Source organism: Chiloscyllium punctatum, chromosome 32 (assembly GCF_047496795.1).
Source record: "Chiloscyllium punctatum isolate Juve2018m chromosome 32, sChiPun1.3, whole genome shotgun sequence".
Classification (NCBI taxonomy): Eukaryota; Metazoa; Chordata; class Chondrichthyes; order Orectolobiformes; family Hemiscylliidae; genus Chiloscyllium; species Chiloscyllium punctatum.
The window spans coordinates 68,515,903-68,535,393 of record NC_092770.1 but is presented as its reverse complement, the minus strand read 5'-3'; the positions used below and the strand labels follow the sequence as shown (position 1 = coordinate 68,535,393).

The window sequence follows — 19,491 nt, the reverse complement described above, 5'->3', positions numbered from 1 at the left end:
ATGTCAAGGTACCCAGGAGAAGTGTCGCGGTTGTTAAACAGAAATTATAGTTAAAATTGATATGGTTGTGTGTTATAATTAATGAAGATAAGACTCAGGAATCTTTACTTCCCTCTAGCATTTACCTTATGTAAGGTGAACATGGAAACCCTGGAAGCTATTGCTTGCCTGGCATCAGAGCTTGATGTGGTGGCATCAGATTTCAGCTATGCGGGCATCAAGGACAAGAAAGCTATTACTTCCCAATCGATGGTGGTAAAGAATGTGACAATTAACAAGTAAGTTTTGAGTTATTTTTTTTTGGTTCATTCTTGGGTTGTCAGTTTTCAATAGCAAAGCTGCATTTATTGCCAATTCTCTTTGTGATTGAGAAAGGCATCGTACAACAAAGCAGTCCACTGCAGAGGATGTCTAAAATACCACCAATGTCAACATGCCAATAGAGTCACAAAACCCAGAAACAGACCCTTCAGTCCAACCAGTCCATGCCGATCATAATCCCAAACTAAACTGCCTGTACTTGGCCCATATCACTCCAAACTTTTTTTTCCTATTCATGTACTTCTCTAAATGTCTTTTAAACATTGTAACTGTACCCGCACTGCTACTTCCTCTGGAAGTTCATTCTACAGGCAAACTACTCTGTCTGTGGAAAAAAATTGCCCCTCATGTCTTATTAATATCTTTCTCCTCTCACCTTAAGAGTATGCGCCAGTCTTGAAATTCCCCACCTTAGAGAAAAGACACCTGCTATCCACCTTATCTCTACCCCTCGCGATTTTATAAATCTCCATAAGGTTATCTCTCAACCTCAAGTGAAAGATATCCCAGGAGAAAGTGAGGACTGCAGATGCTGGGGATCAGAGCTTAAAAATGTGTTGCTGGAAAAGCGCAGCAGGTCAGGCAGCATCAAAGGAGAAGGAGAATCGATGTTTCGGGCATAAGCCCTTTTTCAGGAATTCCTGAAAAAGGGCTTATGCCCGAAACGTCAATTCTCCTTCTCCTTTGATGCTGCCTGACCTACTGTGAAAGATATCCCAGCCTATCCAACTTCTCCTTATAACCCAATGGCTCAATTCCCAGTAACATCCTAGTAAGTATCTTCTGAACCCTCTCCAGCTTAATAATATCCTTCCTATAACTGGGTGACCAGAACTGGACACAGTATTCCAGAAGAGGCCTCACCAATGTCCTGTACAACCTCAACTCCTATATTCCCTGAATAGAGTAGAGGTGGAAAAGATGATTCCACTACTAGGATGTACTAGGACCCCACAGCACTGCCTTTGAGTGAAGGCATAACCCTTCAGAACTGAGATAACAGGAATTTCTTCAACCAAAGACTGGTGAGTCTATTGAACTTATTGCCTCAGAAGGCTGTGGAGGCCAAATCACTGAGTATATTTAATACAGTGATTGATAGATAGATAGATAGATTCTTGATTAGTAAGGGGATCATGGTTTATAGGGAGAAGGCAGAAGAATGGGTGTGAGAAACATAATAGCCATGATTGAATGACGAGCAGACCCCTGCAATGGGCAGGATGGACTAACTCTGCTCCTATATCGTATGGTTTTATGGTTGGCCAGACACCAGAGACAAACCGTAATTGGCCATGAGGGCCTCAATTGCCACTCTCCAACTTCTCCGTTGATGTCATAGTAGTATGGTTGGCTGAGCTTACCATGAAGAACTCTCCTTATCAGTCTCTGAGGCATGGTGACCCTCAGGTTAGATCACCACCAGTCATCTCACTCGAATGGAGGGGTAACTTGATAGTAGAACGATGGTGACCAGGTTCACCCTATCACTACCCCACTACCCCACCCCCCCAACCACCCAACCTTTCCTTGCCATTTTAAGAACCCCTCATTGACCTTTCAACCTACACCCAAAGGCCATATCAAACTCTGTGTCGTTTTGTTGCTCCATGATCTTTTTTTTTTCCTTAAAAATCCAGTAATGTTTAAACCCAAGAAAATGTCACAAATAAACCCTGTTGGGATTTCGAGAAAAATGATGATAAGAATGCAGAGTTCAGGAGAAATGTTTTATGCATGAAGTCAGAATGTGGAACGTGCTTTGAGGTGAAGAATGAACTCCTTCAAGGGGAAGTTGGGTAAACATTGGAAATGAAGAAACAGCAGCATTGGGACAAGAATGATCACAATCAGTGAAGGAGGCGTTGGCAACAACGATGTTGAGTTCATGGAGGACTGGGACTGCAAGGACTTACAGACACTGAGGGGTGTGGCCATGGACTAACTGAGGCGGAGGACCCTTATTAGTTGTCCAAAATATATGTAATTTTTGGATATATATTTTGTCCAAAATAACCTCTCCTTATTCATAACTAGTGAGTGAAAAATATAGCCAACCCACATTAAAAGCCCAAAATAATTCTTTTTATTTCTGTCGTCTTCAAGGATTTCCTGCATTGATGAGTCACGTCTTGTGTATCATCCAAATCCTTTTAATTAAAACCAAAATGGTGGAAATGTGAAACAAACACAGAAAATGCTGATAAACTTAGCAGTATGGCAGCATCTGTGGAGAGCGAAACAGAGTTAATGTTTTGAGTCGACTATGATTCTTCTTCAGAAAGTTCTTTGAAATGACCTTGGAGTGCAGGTTCATAGCTCCTTGAAAGTGGAGTCGCAGTTAGATAGGATGGTGAAGAAGGTGTTTGGTATGCTTACCTTTATTGTTCAGAGCATCGAGTATAGGAGTTGGGGGCTCATGTTGCAGCTGTACAGGACATCGGTTAGGCCGCTTTTGGAATATTTGTGTGCAACTCTGGTCTCCCTCCTATCAGAAGGATGTTGTGAAACTTGAAGACAGTTCAGAAAAGATTTACAAGGATGTTGCCAGGGTTATGGAGGTTTATGAAATTATGAGAGGAATAGATAGGATAAAGAGACAAAGTCTCTTCCCTGGGGTGAGGTAGTCCAGAATTAGAAGGCATAGGTTTATGGTGAGAGGGGAAAGATATAAAAGAGACCTAAGGGACAACTTTTTCACGCAAAGGGTCGTGCATGTATGGAATGAGCTGCCAGAGGAAGTGGTAGAGGCTGCTACAATTGCAACATTTAAAAGGCATCTGGATGGATATATGAATAGGAAGGGTTTGGAGGGATATGGGCCAAGTGCTGGCAAATGGGACTAAATTAGGTTTGGATATCTGGTCGGCATGAACAAGATGGACCAAGGGATCCATTTCCGTGCTGTAAATCTCGATGACTCTCTGTCGCTTCACAGATGCTTCTGCACCCTCAGCAATTTTTATTTTTACCAGCTTATAAAAAGTTACACATGATTTTATTGATGTTGGAAAAAAGTAAAGCATATGCCATTATACTGGCACTCGATGAGATGAGTTCCAGCAACCCCAACCCCACTCTCTATGAGAGTCGGCTATTGGTGTGGATAGATAATTTCTCAGTGGGGGACCAATTGGTAAGCAGCTAGTGGTGATAAGGGGTTTCTTTTTCAGGCAGGTACTTCATTCCACAGGGGTCAGTGCTGGGACTGCAACTGTTTATAACCTATATTCAGGGGGAATTGGATGAAGGAAGCAGACATATTGTCGCCAGATTTGCAGATGACCCAAAAATGAGTGGATGAGAGAGAGTTACAAATGGCTTACTGAGGTTAAGTAAGTTGGCAAAGAAGTTGCTAAATGTGAAGATGTTCGTTTTGAAAGGGAGAACAAAAACACAGAGTATTTTTTAACTGGGGGGGGAAAACAACTGCAGAAGGCAGCAATCCAAAGGGACTTGGGGTTACTGGTACATGAAACAGAGAGTTAGCACACAGCTTCAAGTAGATAATCAGGAAGGCTAATGGAACGTTGGGCCATATTTCAAAGGGATTTGAGCATAAGAGTAGGGAGGTCTTACTGCAATTGTATGAGGTGCTGTTGAGACCAAATCTGGAGTAGTGTGAGCAGTTTCAGTCTCCTTATCTAAGGAAAGGTATCAATTCATTGGAGGCCATTCATAGAAAATGCACTAAGATAATCCCTGGAATGGCAGATTTTCTTATGGGTAAAGGCCAACAGGTTGGGTCTCTACTAATGGAATTTAGGCGAATGAGAGATTATCATGATCTATATGGACTTCAGTAAGGCATTTGACAAAGTTACCCATGGGAGACTGGTTAACAAAGTTAGATCTCATGGAATACAGGGAGAACTAGCCATTTGGATACAGAACTGGCTCAAAGGTAGAAGACAGAGGGTGGTGATGGAGGGTTGTTTTATAGACTGGAGGCCTGTGACCAGTGGAGTGCCACAAGGATCAATGCTGGGTCCACTACTTTTTGTCATTTATATAAATGATTTGGATGTGAACATAGGAGGCATAGTTAGTAAGTTTGCAGATGACACCAAAATTGGAGATGTAGTGGACAGCGAAGAAGGTTACCTCCAATTACAATGGGATCTTGATCAGATAGGCCAATGGGCTGAGAAGTGCCAGATAGAGTTTAATTTGATAAATGTGAGGTGCTGCATTTTGGGAAAGCAACTCTTAGCAGGATGTGTACACTTAATGGTAAGGCCCTGGGTAGTGTTGCTGAACAAAGAGACCTTGGAGTGCAGGTTCATAGCTCCTTGAAAGTGGAGTTGCAGGTAGATAGGTATGCTTGCCTTTATTGGTCAGAGCATCGAGTATAGGAGTTGGGGGCTCATGTTGCAGCTGTACAGGACATCGGTTAGGCCACTTCTGGAATATTGCGTGCAAATCTTTTCTCCTTCCTATCGGAAGGTTGTTGTGAAACTTGAAAAGGTTCAGAAAAGATTTACAAGGATGTTGCCAGGGTTGGAGGATTTAAACTATAGGGAGAGGTTGAATAGGCTGGGGCTGTTTTCCCTGGAGCGTCGGGGACAGAGGGATGAACTTAATTACTTTATAAAGTAATGAGGGGCATGGATTGGATAAATAGACAAAGTCTTTTCCCTGGGTTGGAGTCCAGGAACTAGAGGACATAGGTTTAGGGTGAGAGGGGAAAAAATATAAAAGAGACCTGAGAGACAACATTTTCACGCAGAGGGTGGTACATGTATGGAATGAGCTGCCAGAGGATGTGGTGGAGGCTGGTACAATGGCAATATTTAAAAGGCACCTGGATGGGTATATGAAAAGGAAGGGTTTGGAGGGATACGGGCCAGGTGCTGGCAGGCGGGACCAAATTGGGTTGGGATAATTGGTTGACATGGATGAGTTGGACCGAAGGGTCTGTTTCCATGCTGTACATCTCTATGACTCTATCTCATTGAAACATGCAGGATTTTTAAGGGGCTCGACAGGGCAAATACTGAGCAAATTTCTTCACTCATGAAGAGATTAGGACCAACCGGCATTGTCTAAGAATAAAGGGGTGCCAATCTAAGACTGAGATGAGCACAAATCTGTCCTCTGAGGATTGTAAGTCTTTCGAGTTCCTTACTGCAGAGGGGTACAGGGCAGAGTCCTTGTGTATATTAAAGGCTGAGATAGATTCTTGACCAGCCGGGGGATCAAGGGTTATAGGGAAATGCGGCAAAGTAGGTCTGAGGAATGTCGGATCAGCCATGAACCTATTGAATGGTGGACCAGGTTCAATGTACTACTTCTGTTCCTATTTCTTATGCATTGCATTATATGCTGAGGAGCTTGTTTCAAATGATTCTGCAATGTAGGTATCTGCCATCTATTCAACCATACAAATATCCTAAAAAGAAATTCAGAGTCCATGCAAGAAGGTGCCTGGATCTTTGAGAATTTGACCCAGGAGCATCTCTGTTTGTATTCATTGTTTTCCTGTCACTTTTGAACTTGTAACTATCATTAGCAGGCTTTTCGATAAGGGGAAATAAGCACAGGTAGTATTTGAATGACCTTAGCTCAGTCTTGGGTTTGCTTGGATTCAGATTGGATTATCACTGGGGACCACTTGAGGTCGTCATTGCCCAAAGACTAAGGCTGTGAAATGGCCATGGATATTCATGGTGGTGGAATGTTACTGGATAATGAGTCCCTTGGAAATTAATCCCAGATTTGAAATTGAACATTTAGAGAATTATGTACTTGCATTGTCCCTGAATGTTTAGATATTTCTCTTTTGAAGGTAATATATCACTAAACAGGTCCTGAAACTACAGGCAAAACTTATTGCTCTTCCCTGTGGTGAGTTTGGTGGTGGGGAGGGCATTTATTCCTCTGGGAAGGTGATGGGTGTGGACACTGCCACCTTCTCAATTCCATCCTGTGGAGTGCATGCTGGGTCCATCCATGAGCAAAATCTTCCACTGGGCATTGAGGCCTACTTAAGGGCCTCATCCTCACTGCTGTTATTAAACCAGCAGTGGCTGGGTGGGGGTTTGCAATGCAGGGAGTATTGTACAGTAGGGGGTCTCTTGTTCAAATCCATCCAGTGCCTGATCAAAGAACCTGGGCATCATGAAAGATGAAGTCCACTGAGATCTTGCCTGCCCCCAAAACCCATACTGTCATACATCCCCTTTAGCTCCTTCCCTTTGACCACCTTCCCATCCAGTTCCCAGACCTCTCCTCAATCCAGGCCTCAGGCTGGTATAGTGCCCAACAGATGACAACATCAAGTCCAGAAGAGGTACTGCCCTCTCAGTGGCCAGCAACCCTCGGTAGGCCAGACTTCTGTAGCAAGGGTCTTTGATCCTGATGAAGACCCATACTGAATCTGCTGTGGAACGGTTGTGCTAGAGTGCAGCTACTAATCCTCCTCCTTACCCTTTTTGAATGAATGCTAACAGTTTCGACTGCCCCTAGCGAGGCACTGGAATTATACATCAAGATGTCAATGGAAACTTATCAACATTAAATCATGATGCACCCCAGTCCCTGCTGATCCTCCTTTCTGAAAGGGTTTTAAGGCTTTCCTTGGGTAACTGTGGTAGAGGATTAACTCATGAGTCTTAATGAGAAGAGGTACTTGCCTTGACAAAGATGGTTTATTGCATGATAGCAATAGGTACAGGTTACATTGGCTCTTTAAGACTAACTAGGAGACAGTGAAGGCACATCGGCCTCCATTGGGAATTTGAGCTAGACTGTTCTTTTCCTCACCCGAGTTTGTATGATAACATTAGATTTGGCGAATCTGAATGCAGTTTACCGCATTAACTCTTTCAGAACCATTATTCCTTTTACTACAGTATGCTGTTGGCTGGTGGACATTGGCACTCACATTGGCATGCCTTCCCTAAAAGGGGTATTGTGAGGGGTCGTGTATTAGCCCACAGCCAGTGGGCAAGATCCCTATTGCCTCCATGTGTACCAGCCTGTGTTCCTTACTACAGTTTGGTGTGAGGATCAGATGGACTTTGCCCCATGACATTATCATGAATTCTGTGTCAAAGTTGTAGAAAAGGGCACACTCCCATCTGTGGTAAAAGATTGATTTTCTATATACAGTGCATGTTTGACATTAATTGTTGAAGATCTTTCAAATAACGAGTCAAATTATTCTTAATTTCCAGTAATTTCCTGTTGTCAGATGTTGCGCTAACTGGTTTATGACTCTTTCCAGGTTTTGATCTTTTGTCTTGTCTTGTATCAATAGAGGTGCAGTCACGAGAAGGTTAGAAGGTTAGAAGGTCAGGGTGTCTGCAAAACTATTATCTCCTCCATTTAAAAATCTGGGTTATAATTGCAGCCTTGGCTCTTACAAGGCTGCAACAAACAGTGTTGTTATGTGGGTCCAAATCTCTGGTTCCTCTCCATCCCTCCTCATAGCATTGAAAGCTGCAAACCCTTTCACATCTTTTTTTGTCAAATTATAAGGAGGTCCAAACCAAAAACGACTGACTTAATTTGTGAAACTCAAAACCTTCACTTGCATTTTAGTTTAGATCTGTAGACTGTGAGGGAATAAAATGAAATGTTTGTGTTTTGAGATAATCAGCCGTACCAATTTGTTTCCATGTCAAGGTTAAAAGCAAAGCAATTATCAATCCAGAGCAAAGGCCTGAAAGTGTATAACCTGCGCCGTGCAACTAAGCACTTACGGGTGGGCCAGCTGAAAGGAAACCATTTCAGTATTATCATCAGAAACATCAGCAAGCACCAAGAAGATGACCCTGACAGCAGTCTTACTTCTCGAGTGTTGGAAGCAATTGAGAATGTCAAGGTGAAGTCCCTGAAAGCATTGAGTTTTAACCAGTGTTGTTGCATCATAAACTCTAAAGATTTGACCAAGTGATTGTTTGCCAAGGAGGAAATGAAGAGTGTCTCATGAATCCCAACACTGAGTCACATATTAACGTTCAAGTATTGACATTCCTGTTAATCTTTAACTTTAGTTCTGCCTGGAGAACTGATCCTCCATTTCAGGTGTGGTGCAAAATACCTCCTCTGTCATCTTCAGTCAGTTTGAGTTACATTGCAAAATGATAAGTGAGTCTGTCATAGCTATCAATGTATTGCGAAATGCTCCATGATGGGCTGAAAATTACATTGGCACTGTACTTGTACATTGCTAAAAGCAAACTTAAAGTGAAAGCTTGTAGTTTTGCCCTTATCAGGACAAGCAAGCAAGAAATCAGACCTGGAGAATCTGACACCAATTTATATAGTGTGATAAGTGAGTGTTGATTGGTTGGATGATGGTTGGCATGGTGATGCAGCACAAACCTGTCAATCTTGAATCTCAAATCAGACAGGTAGACTCTGATTCGTCAGGGTTGTGTTCTCATGGAAATACAACAGTAAATGGTAGTCACTGAGATCCATTTTCTTTACAATGAAAAACATGCAGTGTATGTGTGAATTTTATTTGTCTCAATAAAACAGGGTGCTGAGTATTAATATATGTAGCTTCTTAGATACACTGTTGCACCACATAAAACAAACAACAGCAGATGCTGGTGATCTGAAACCAAAACCAAAATTGTTGGAGAAACTCAGCAGAGAAGAAAGCAGTGTTAACCTTTTGAGTCTAGTGACCCGTCATCAATTCTGCTCCGTTTTGACAGCACCTTCTGTTTTTGTTGCATCACATGGAGTCAGGGAGACTGTCAATCTCTGCTGCATTCCCATGACAACATTCTGACAAATCGGAGTCCACCTGTCTGATCTGGGAACTAAGATTGACAGTTCCTGCTACATCTCCATGTGCAACCAATCAGCACACACTTCTCATGCTGGATAAATTGGTGTCTCTTTTCCAAGTTCGGTTTCTGGCTTCCAAGTCCTGATGACTGCAAAAAGAGTCAAGAAACAGACCCATCGGTCCAACTTGTGTGTGCCAACTGGATATCCTAACCTAATCTAGTCCCATTTGCCAGCACTTGGCCCATATCCCTCCAAACCCTTCCTATTCATAAACCCATCCAGATGCCTTTTAAATGTTGTAATTGTCATAGAGTCATAGAGATGTATAGCACAGAAACGGACCAATCGGTCCAACCCGTCCATGCCGACCAGATATCCCAACCCAATCTAGTCCCATCTGCCAGCACCTAGCCCATATCCCTCCAAACCCTTCCTATTCATATACCCATCTAAATGCCTTTTAAATGTTGCAATTGTGCCAGCCTCCACCACTTCCTCTGGCAGCTCATTCCATACACGTACCACCCTCTGCGTGACAAAGTTGCCCCTTAGGTCTCTTTTATATCTTTGTTCTCTCACCTAAACCTATGCCCTCTTGTTCTGGACTCCCTAACCCCAGGGAAAAGACTTTGTCTATTTATCCTAACCATGCCCCTCATGATTTTGTAAACCTCTATAAGGTCGCCCCTCAGCCTCCGATGCTCCAGGGAAAACAACCCCAGCCTGTTCAGCCTCTCCCTGTAGCTCAAATCCTCCAACCCTGGCAACATCCTTGTAATCTTTTCTGAACCCTTTCATGTTTCACAACATCTTTGCAATAGGGAGGATACCAGAATTGCACGCAATATTCCAACAGTGGCCACTAACCAATGTCCTGTACAGCTGCAACATGACCTCCCAACTCCTGCACACAATACTCTGACCAATAAAAGAAAGCCTACCAAACGCCTTCTTCACTAACCTATCTACCTGCGACTCCACTTTCAAGGAGCTATGGATCTGCACTCCAAGGTCTCTTTGTTCAGCAACACTACCTAGAACCTTACCATTAAGTGTATAAGTCCTGCTAAAATTTGCTTTCCCAACATGCAGCACCTTGCATTTATCTAAATTAAACTCCATCTGCCACTTCTCAACCCATTGGCCCATCTGATCAAGATCTCGTTGTAATCTGAGGTAACCTTCTTCGCTGTCCACTACACCTCCAATTTTGGTGTCATCTGCAAACTTACTAACCATACCTCTTATGCTCACATCCAAATCATTTATATAAATGATGAAAAGTAGTGGACCCAGCACCAATCCTTGTTGCACTCCACTGGTCACAGGCCCCCAGTCTGAAAAATAACCCTCCACCACCACCCTCTGTCCTCTACCTTTGAGTGAGTTCTGTATCCAGTTGGCTGGTTCTCCCCATATTTCATGCGATCTAACCTTGCTAACCAGTCTCCCATGTGGAACCTTATCAAAAACAAAGCTTTAACTTTGTCTCACCTTTTAATAATGTTTGTGATCTCCATGGCCAAGCAGTATTTATCATAGGATCCTCACAGTGTGGAAGCAGACCATTCGGTCCTTTGAGTCTACACTGACCGTCTGAAGAGCATCCCACCCAGACCCACCCCCCTAACCTATTCGCTGTAACCTTGCATTTCTCATGACTGATGCACCTAGCCTGCATGTCTCTGGATGCTACAGATAATTTAACATGGCCTATCCACCTAACCTCATATCTTTCGACTGTGGGAAGAAACCGGAGCACCCAGAGGAAACGCGTGCGGACAAATGGGGAAAATGTGCAAACTCCACTCAGACATTCACCTGAGACTAGAACCAAAACCGCCGCTTTGAGGCAGCAATGCTAACCACCGTGCTGCTGATTTATACTGTACATGGTAGGTTCTTCCACTATAAAATAATAGAGCAGCAAGACTTCTTCCTGATCAGTGTTTAATCCCGACTAAACAATGGTATCTGATTTTGAGTGTGCAGTTTCCCAGGAATTAGTGTGATTGTGACATTATAAACTCAAGGTGATTATGCTGCAGTCTATACTTCCCTGAGATAGGCATAATCACACCTCAATTAGGTAGTGTAGTGCCCATTAGCATCTGCTCAAACATAAATTATTGGCAAATAAAAAACCATTGCCCCATTAACTTCAGATTAAAGTGAGGATGCTAAATCATTATAGCTGGCTTAATTTCTTGGTGAAGACACTCCAAAGTGTCCATTTTCATGCCAGGTTATTACCAGTAGAAATTTTGTCTTTGGGATGTTGTGTTGCATTAGTGCCTAGAACGCCATTTTTAAAGTCTGCACTGCCTTTCTGGTCAAATAAGTATGTTTGATTCTTTCAACCACAGGAGAAAGGATTTGTGAACTACTATGGACCTCAGCGATTTGGTCTGGGACAAAATGTTCAGGCAGATCAGATTGGTTTGGCGCTTCTCAAGGGAAAATTGGTAAGGCCCCTTTCCATGTTAAGCGTTTAATCACCTGTACATGTACTTAGGTCAGGAACAAATAATGCTGAGTGCGTTCCTTAAAATGCCAGACTTTGCACCTGCTGTGCAGATTGTGGTTTGCATCAGGGTTCTCAGCTTGAAATTTTATGTTTTCACAACTCTTTGTTGAGTCATCATAAGTGTGCAGCTAGCCTAGAACTGCATTTAACCTGTGAGTGACACTGCTATGTGATCAGTTGATATTTTATCAGCAACTATGCAGAATCAAGAATGGAATATTCATGACATTGTTTTATTGCCAAAAGTTTGTAAGGTTAAAAATGCAATTCAAATGATGCATGAAAGGGGAAAGTGGATGAGCACATGCAGGAGAAGGTAATGGAGGGTTATGCTGACAGGATTGGGTGGACACTCCTAGGATATGCAGCCACAAGTATGGAACTGTGCAATGAAGGGCATATTTCTGTCCTGTAAATGCTGCCTTAAAAATCAACATATTTTCTGTAGGAATGGTGTTTGCTGCAAATACATTTTAATCTCAAGTATAGAGGTTGAAAAAGCCTGATGAAGTAGATTTATCAAAAGTGAATACTGAGAGCATTCAGATTCAGAATTCCTTAAGTTGACATCGATTAAGTCTTTCCTCTAAAATCATTTTGCGTTAGACGTTTGCTCTGTCATTCAAAGTTGCTGTGTGTGTTATTTTTCATCTGTCTGTCGAATAAACACCAGAAAGAACAGGAAGTATTGGATGCACTCAGCCAGACAGTATGGAGAAAAACTAGAGTTAGTGTTTGACCTTCCATCGGAATTGAGGAAACTTAGAAATGTAATAGGGTTTCCAAATTACTTCAGTTCTGATATCTGGTGATTTCTTTTAAATTTCTAGAACCTACATTATTTTGCTGTTGTTTTTCAGGAATGAATACCACTTTAGTGGAGGCAATGTTTGGTTAGTGTCGACAAACCTCCTCTGCCAGTGGAAAATGATGCATTTTCCATTTTAACACACTGTTGGATTGAAAAGCTGGTGGCTGGCATGAATCTTAAGGAAAGGTTAATTATACATTGGCTTTTGTGAGCAAGGACACCCCACACAGAGCTTCACAAACCATGAAGTACTACACTGACTGTGCCAATGTAGGCAAACACAGCAGCTAGTTGGAACATTAGGTTCCATTGGGAATGAGAAGTTTAAAAGTCTACAATGAAGATAATTCACTCATATTGCAAAATTTGCCTTTTTAAGAAAAAAGTGGTCTGTGATTTTCCTGTTCCCCTCTCTGAGGCAGCAGTCTCAATGGGCTGAATAGTCTAATTCTGCTCCTGCGTGCTATGGTCTTACTTCAGTTTACTGTGTTAAAGTGTAGATTCAGTCTTTTTCCTTTCAGTGACCTCTTGTGGTTCAGAATGGAACTTGAGAAAATGACAAGGATGTTGAAGGCCTGCTGAATTCTTGATATATTTTTGTGTACATGTTGCTAATTAGTTGTTCATAAAATCAGTTTAGGAGAAGGCTGCTCATAATTGGGTTAGTTTAAAGTTATATAACATTAATGATGATTGCCAAGACCCTGTCGAACATTGCCTGGATACCGCTTTGGGCCTAAGTTAAGGGCTACCTGAGTCTTTGTGGCAATTTGCCCTTTATGAAGGTTAAACACCTAAGGGTTAAATGATTATTTGCCTGACTCTGCCCTTGGCAAAACTTATCTCAAGCTCCCTTCACCCACCACACCTGTGTATGTGGACCTACACTGGTTCCTGGTGTAGCAACACTTCAATTTTAAATTTTCTACTTTTGTTTCAAAGCCTCTCTTTGGCCTGTACAGTTGCCTGGAGCCCTTGGATGCTGTATGATCGCTGTGCTCCTCCAACTCACCTCTTGCCCATCCCTGACCTTCATTTCTCCACTGGGCCTTCAGCTGACCGAACACCAAGCTCTGAAACTCTCAATAAATCTCATCACCTCTAACTCCCTCTCTTCTTCAAATATTCCTTTAAACTCTTTGTTCAAGTGTTTGACTATCTGTCCGAATACCTTCTCTAGCTCACATCATCTTATGGTCCTGAGCAGCACTTTATGACGTTTTGCTACGTTAGAGGTGCGATTATAAGTGCTAATGCTATTGTTGTGAGAGTTATGAATTATAAAATTCCGGACAGATCTTTTACATATGTATTCTATTTAGGTGGAGGCTGTGCATTTAGTCTTTACAGCAGAAGAAGGAGATGACCCTGTCAATCAGGCCAAGAGACATTTTATTCAGACTGGTAAGGTTCTGTTTCCACAATCAGCACTCTTTTATTTTTTGTTTAACTTATTTTAATTGTAAGTTGCGTTCATTAAACAAACAGTCTGATATCAAATATATTCTGTATGGGACCTTAAATAATGGCAGACGCCATTCAACCTACTGTGGTTGTATCAGCCCTTCTTAGAGAACATCCATTTAGACCCATTTTTCCATATTCCTGCAAATTGTTCTCTTTCAAACATATATTCATTAAAATACTTTTAAGTTTATTATTGAATCTACTTTCACCTTTTGTTAAGTGATGCAGTACAGATCATCACCTCACTGCATTTAACAAAACCTTAAAAACCATTCAACTCCAGAAAGCTAGTGTGCTTCCAATTAAACCTGTGGGACTACAACCTGGTGTTGTGTGATTTTTAACTTTGTACACCCCAGTCCAACACCGGCATCTCCAAATCTTAAAAACTACTTTTTTTTTGTCAATTACATTTAAATCCATGTACGCTGGCTATGTTTATGGATTGTTATTTGTAAGTAAGAATTTGTATTGAATTAACATCAACTGTTGTGGTTCTGTTCACCGAGCTGGGATTCTGCGTTGCAGATGTTTCGTCCCCTGTCTAGGTGACATCCTCAGTGCTTGGGAGCCTCCTGTGAAGCGCTTCTGTGATGCTTAAATCCCATGCAAGGACTGAACAAAACACTACATAGGACAAACAGGAAGACAGCTAACGGTCCACATCCATGAACACCAACTAGCCACGAACAACACGACCAGCTATCCTTAGTAGCCACACACTCAGATGACAAGCAACATGAATTCGACTGGGACAACACTATTACTATAGGACAAGCCAAACAGAGAACAGCCAGTGAATTCCTAGAGGCATGGCACTCATCCACAGATTCAATCAATAAGCACAACGACCTGGACCCAACATACCGGCCACTGCAGCGGACAACTGGAACTGACAACTGGAAGCGGCAGATTCAAACCACTACAAATGCCAGAGGAAAGATCACAGAAGCACTTCACAGGAGGCTCCCAAGCACTGAGAATGTCACCTAGACAGGGGACGAAACGTCTGCAACACAAATTCCCAGCTCGGCGAACAGAACCACAACAACGAGCACCCGAGCTACAAATCTTCCCCCAAACTTTGAATTAACATCAGCTCTACAGAGTCAAAGTGTTCAATGGATTACTTTCCATTATTTATGCAGGCCATTAGCTTGTGCTTGCAAAATGCAAAATAAAGACTCACAGACTTGAATTCCAAAACAGCCTTGGCTTCCTGTTTGGCTTCAGTCAGCTGACGCTGTCTTGGAAGTTAGCACAGGGGTTCCCCAGGGATGTGTCAACATTTGTAGGGGCTTCTCATGCAAAGGTTTAAACACCATTGGACTGTACTGTGCCACTGTAAGATCTTCGACATCATATCAATACTGTTTTCTCTTCTGCAGAGGATGCCAAGGGGACACTTGCTCTGATGCCAGAGTACAAAACAAGAGAGCGAATGATGTTGCGTGCATTAAACCGCTATGGCAACAATCAGGAGGGTTGTGCCCGGGCCTGGTTTAGTTTACCACACTCCATGCGTGTACTTTACGTCCACTCGTATTGCAGTAAGGTCTGGAATAGAGCTGCCTCTTTTCGCTTGAGGACTTATGACTTGAAGGTTGTAGAGGGAGACTTAGTTGCCTGTGATAACCTCGAGTGGGATCCATTGAATCAGGAAAATGCTGTAAGTTTTAAAATTGATTTTGGTTTCAAATTAGTGCCGGGCTTTTATTTTGATAAGTTCCTGTTGTTTGCTGCACTCTACCACAGATATATTGCAGGAGATATTGAAGGAAACACATACTGCTTTAAGAAACTGCAAACGTCTAATTTTCTCTTTTTCTGTGCTATATTGAAATGATTCCCATTGAGCATTACTGTCGACCTTTCCCTATTGTCTGCAATGTGTTTATTTCCATCAGTTCAGAAAATATTCTAATCTTCATTGTGAGAGATGGCAGATTCTGTCCCTAGCAGTGAAAACAAACGTGTTACAAAAGAAATGGTTTTGCCTTTTCAAATTCCCTTGGCACTTTAGACAAGCCAGGCAATGAAAGTGTTCAAATCTAACCTCTCCTGCATTACATTAGTGCACTGAGCTGAATTGGATGTGGTGATGCAAACCAAATGTGACTTGTTCAGATTGCCTCTTACTGCAACAGTTTGATCATCTTAAAGTCTATGTCTGGCTGTATGTAGATGAATTGGAGTTGGAACGGGATGCACTTTAGTTGCTGATGTTGGGGTTTCTTATCTATATCCATCCGCTCTGTCTCATAACCACAGAAAAGCTCAACAATGACGCTGGATTCTAGTGGTCTCTGAGGAGAGGAGTTAGGACTTTGAACTGAGTTCTTGTGGTCAAATCAGTTTACCTTTTAGTTTCGAACCAAGCTTGGTCAAAATCAGTGCATTTCGATCAAAATGATTGCACCCACTTCACCAACAATATGTACACAGACTCATAGCTGTCATTGGAAAGCAGCAACACTGATATTTCCTGAGGAGATGTGGGGTTACCAGTTGTTCCTGATGCAAGTCAAATTTCCTACAACAGGTTACGTTTGGAAGTAAATTTGCCCATGCTTCCTCCTCTGATATGCAATGTTAGATTTTCTATCCTTGTCACGTCCCACTGATCAAGGATAACTATTACTTTAGTTATCTGGATTCCTCCTTTATTCTTGTAGGCCATCTCTGACCCTTGTGGTATTATCACATAGATTATTAGTCCAGAGACCCAGGTAATGTTCTGGGTTCACATCCTGTCACTACAGATAGTGGAATTTGAATTCAACAAATATGTGGAATAAAAAGAGCAACTATTGTCTATTGTGGGAAAAGTCCCATCTAATTTATTCATATCCTCTAACGAAGGGAACTGCCATGCCTGCCTCATCTGGCCACGTCACTCCTGACCCTTCACGTGGTCGTGGGAGAGACAAGACTGGCAACTTAGTGTTCGGGGGGAAAGACTCTTTAGGAAAGATGGGTGGGTTGGAAGTGGGAGGGGTGCAAAAGTGTAGGTGGTGTTGCATTAGTTAGGTGGTCAGTTACTGTAGCAAGGAAGAGTGATAGCTTGGAAGGGGGTCAGATGAGGCTTTGTGGGTAGAATGTAGGAAGAAAATGGGGGCAGTCACACTGTTTGGAGAGTATTATCGGTCCCCCAGTACTCTCGCAATTGTAATGTAAATGATGAAAGAGTAATAAATAGGTCAATTATATTGGGGGATTTCAACCACCCCAATATTAATTGGAATAAAAATAGAGGATGTAGATTTCCTGAAATATATTCAGGAGAGCTATTTATGTCAATATTTGAGATGATCTATAAGAGATGTCACAGTGCTGTACCTATTTCTGGGGAATGAAGCCAGATAGGTGCTTGAGTGGGGAGCATTTTAGTGAAAGTGACTATAGCACCATACATTATAAATTTGGTATGGAAAAGGATAAATATGGTCTGCAGAAAAGGGTTTTGGATTGGGGTAAGGCAAATTTTATTAAAAATAAGACAGGATCTGGCCAAAGTAGACTGGGAACAGCTAGTTGAAGGTAATTCTACAGCAGAACTCTGGAGGGGCGTGGTGTTTAAAAAGGTACTGGAGGAATGTGGGCACAACATGTTCCCTTGAGAACGACATGTAGCCGCAACAAGCCCAGTAAACCCTAGATGTCTAGGAATATTCGGGATTGGATCAAAAGGAAAAGAGGGACACAAAACAGAGGGAGCAAAGCAGGGGACCCGAAGGAGTGTAGGGAGTGCAGAGGGGAACTCGAGAAAGCAATTAGGAGAGCAAAGAGGGGCCATGAGAAAATACTGGTGGGCAAGATTAGGGAGAACCTCCCAAGGTATTCTAAAGGATATCAAGGGGAAGAGAATAACCAGGGGTAAAGTGGGGCCAACTGGGGACCAAGGATGCAAACTGCGCATGAAAGTGGAGGACATTGGTAGCATGTTAAATGTATACTTCACATCTGTCTTTATTGGGAGAAGGAGAATTCAAGTACAGAATTCGAGAAGATGGACTGTGATGTTCTTAAGCAGATTGATACGAAGAAGCGAGATGGTATTGGCACTCAGAGTCATAGAGATGTACAGCATGGAAGCAGACCCTTCGTTCCAACCTATCCATGCCGACCAGATATCCCAACCCAATCTAGTCCCACCTGCCAGCACACGGCCTATATCCCTCCAAACCCTTCCTATTCATATACCCATCCAAATGCCTCTTAAATGTTGCCATTGTACCAGCATCCACCACTTCCTCTGGCAACTCATTCCATACATGTACCACCCTCTGCATGAAAAAGTTACCCCATAGATTTCCTTTATATCTTTCCCCTCTCACTCTCTAGTTCTGGACTCTCCCACCCGAGGGAAAAGACTTTGTCTATTTATCCTATCCATGCCCTTCATGATTTTATAAACCTCTATAAGGTCACCCCTCAGCCTCCGATGCTCCAGGGAAAACAGCCCCAGCCTGTTCAGCCTCTCCCTATAGCTCAAATCCTCCAATCCTGGTAACATCCTTGTAAATCTTTTCTGAACCCTTTCAAGTTTCACATCTTTCCGATAGGAAGGAGACCAGAATTGCATGCAATATTTCTACAGAGGCCTAACCAATGTCCTGTACAGCCGCAATATGACCTCCCAACTCTTTTACTCAATACTGTGACCGATAAAAGAAAGCACACCAAACGCTTACTTCACTATTCTATCTAACTGCAACTTCACTTTCAAGGAGCTATGAATCTGCACTGCAAGGTCTCTTTGTTCAGCAACACTCCCTCGGACCTTACCATAAAGTGTATAAGTCCTGCTAAGATTTGCTTTCCCAAACTACAGCACCTTGCATTTATCTAAATTAAACTCCATCTGCCACTTCTCAGCCCATTGGCCCATCTGGTCAAGATCCCATTGTAATCTGAGGTAACGTTCTTCGCTGTCCACTACACCTCCAATTTTTGTGTCATCTGCAAACTTACTAACTATACCTCTTAGCTCACATCCAAATCATGTATATGAATGACAAAAAGTAGAGGACCCAGCATTGATCCTTGTGGTACTCCACTGGTCACAGGCCTCCAATCTGATAAAACAACCCTCCACCACCACCCTCTGTCTTGTACCTTTGAGCCAGTTCTGTATCCAAATGGCTAGTTCTCCCTGTATTCAGTGCGATCTAACTTTGCTAATCAGTCTCCCATGGGGAAACTTGTCGAATGCCTTTATGAAGTCCATATAGATCACATCTACCACTCTGCCCTCATCAATCCTCTTTGTTACTTCCTCAAAAAACTCAATCAAGTTTGTGAGACATGATTTCCCACGCACAAAGCCATGTTGACTATCCCTAATCAGTCCTTGCCTTTCCAAATACATGTACATCCTGTCCCTCAGGGTTCCCTCCAAAAACATGCCCACCACCGACGTCAGGCTCACTGGTCTATAGTTCCCTGGCTTGTCCTTGCCACCTTTCTTAAACAGCGGCCCCAGTGTTAGCCAACCTCCACTCTTTTGGCACCTCACCTGTGACTATTGATGATACAAATATCTCAGTAAGAGGCCCAGTAATCACTTCTCTAGCTTCCCACAGATTTCTAAGGTTCACATGATCAGGTCCTG

General features: G+C 42.5%; 1 protein-coding gene across 6 annotated transcripts in view; it reads left to right on the top strand.

Moving 5' to 3' along the window:
* Positions 1–19,491, top strand: part of pus7l (pseudouridine synthase 7 like) — a 44,145-nt gene that overhangs the window by 16,318 nt on the left and 8,336 nt on the right. For all 6 annotated transcript variants that reach the window (XM_072552615.1, XM_072552610.1, XM_072552613.1 and 3 more), the window contains exons 3-7: positions 119–278; positions 7,951–8,149; positions 11,439–11,537; positions 13,733–13,814; positions 15,266–15,546. In XM_072552615.1, the coding sequence (XP_072408716.1) occupies positions 119–278; positions 7,951–8,149; positions 11,439–11,537; positions 13,733–13,814; positions 15,266–15,546 (821 nt within the window). The remainder of the gene's footprint in view (positions 1–118; positions 279–7,950; positions 8,150–11,438; positions 11,538–13,732; positions 13,815–15,265; positions 15,547–19,491) is intronic.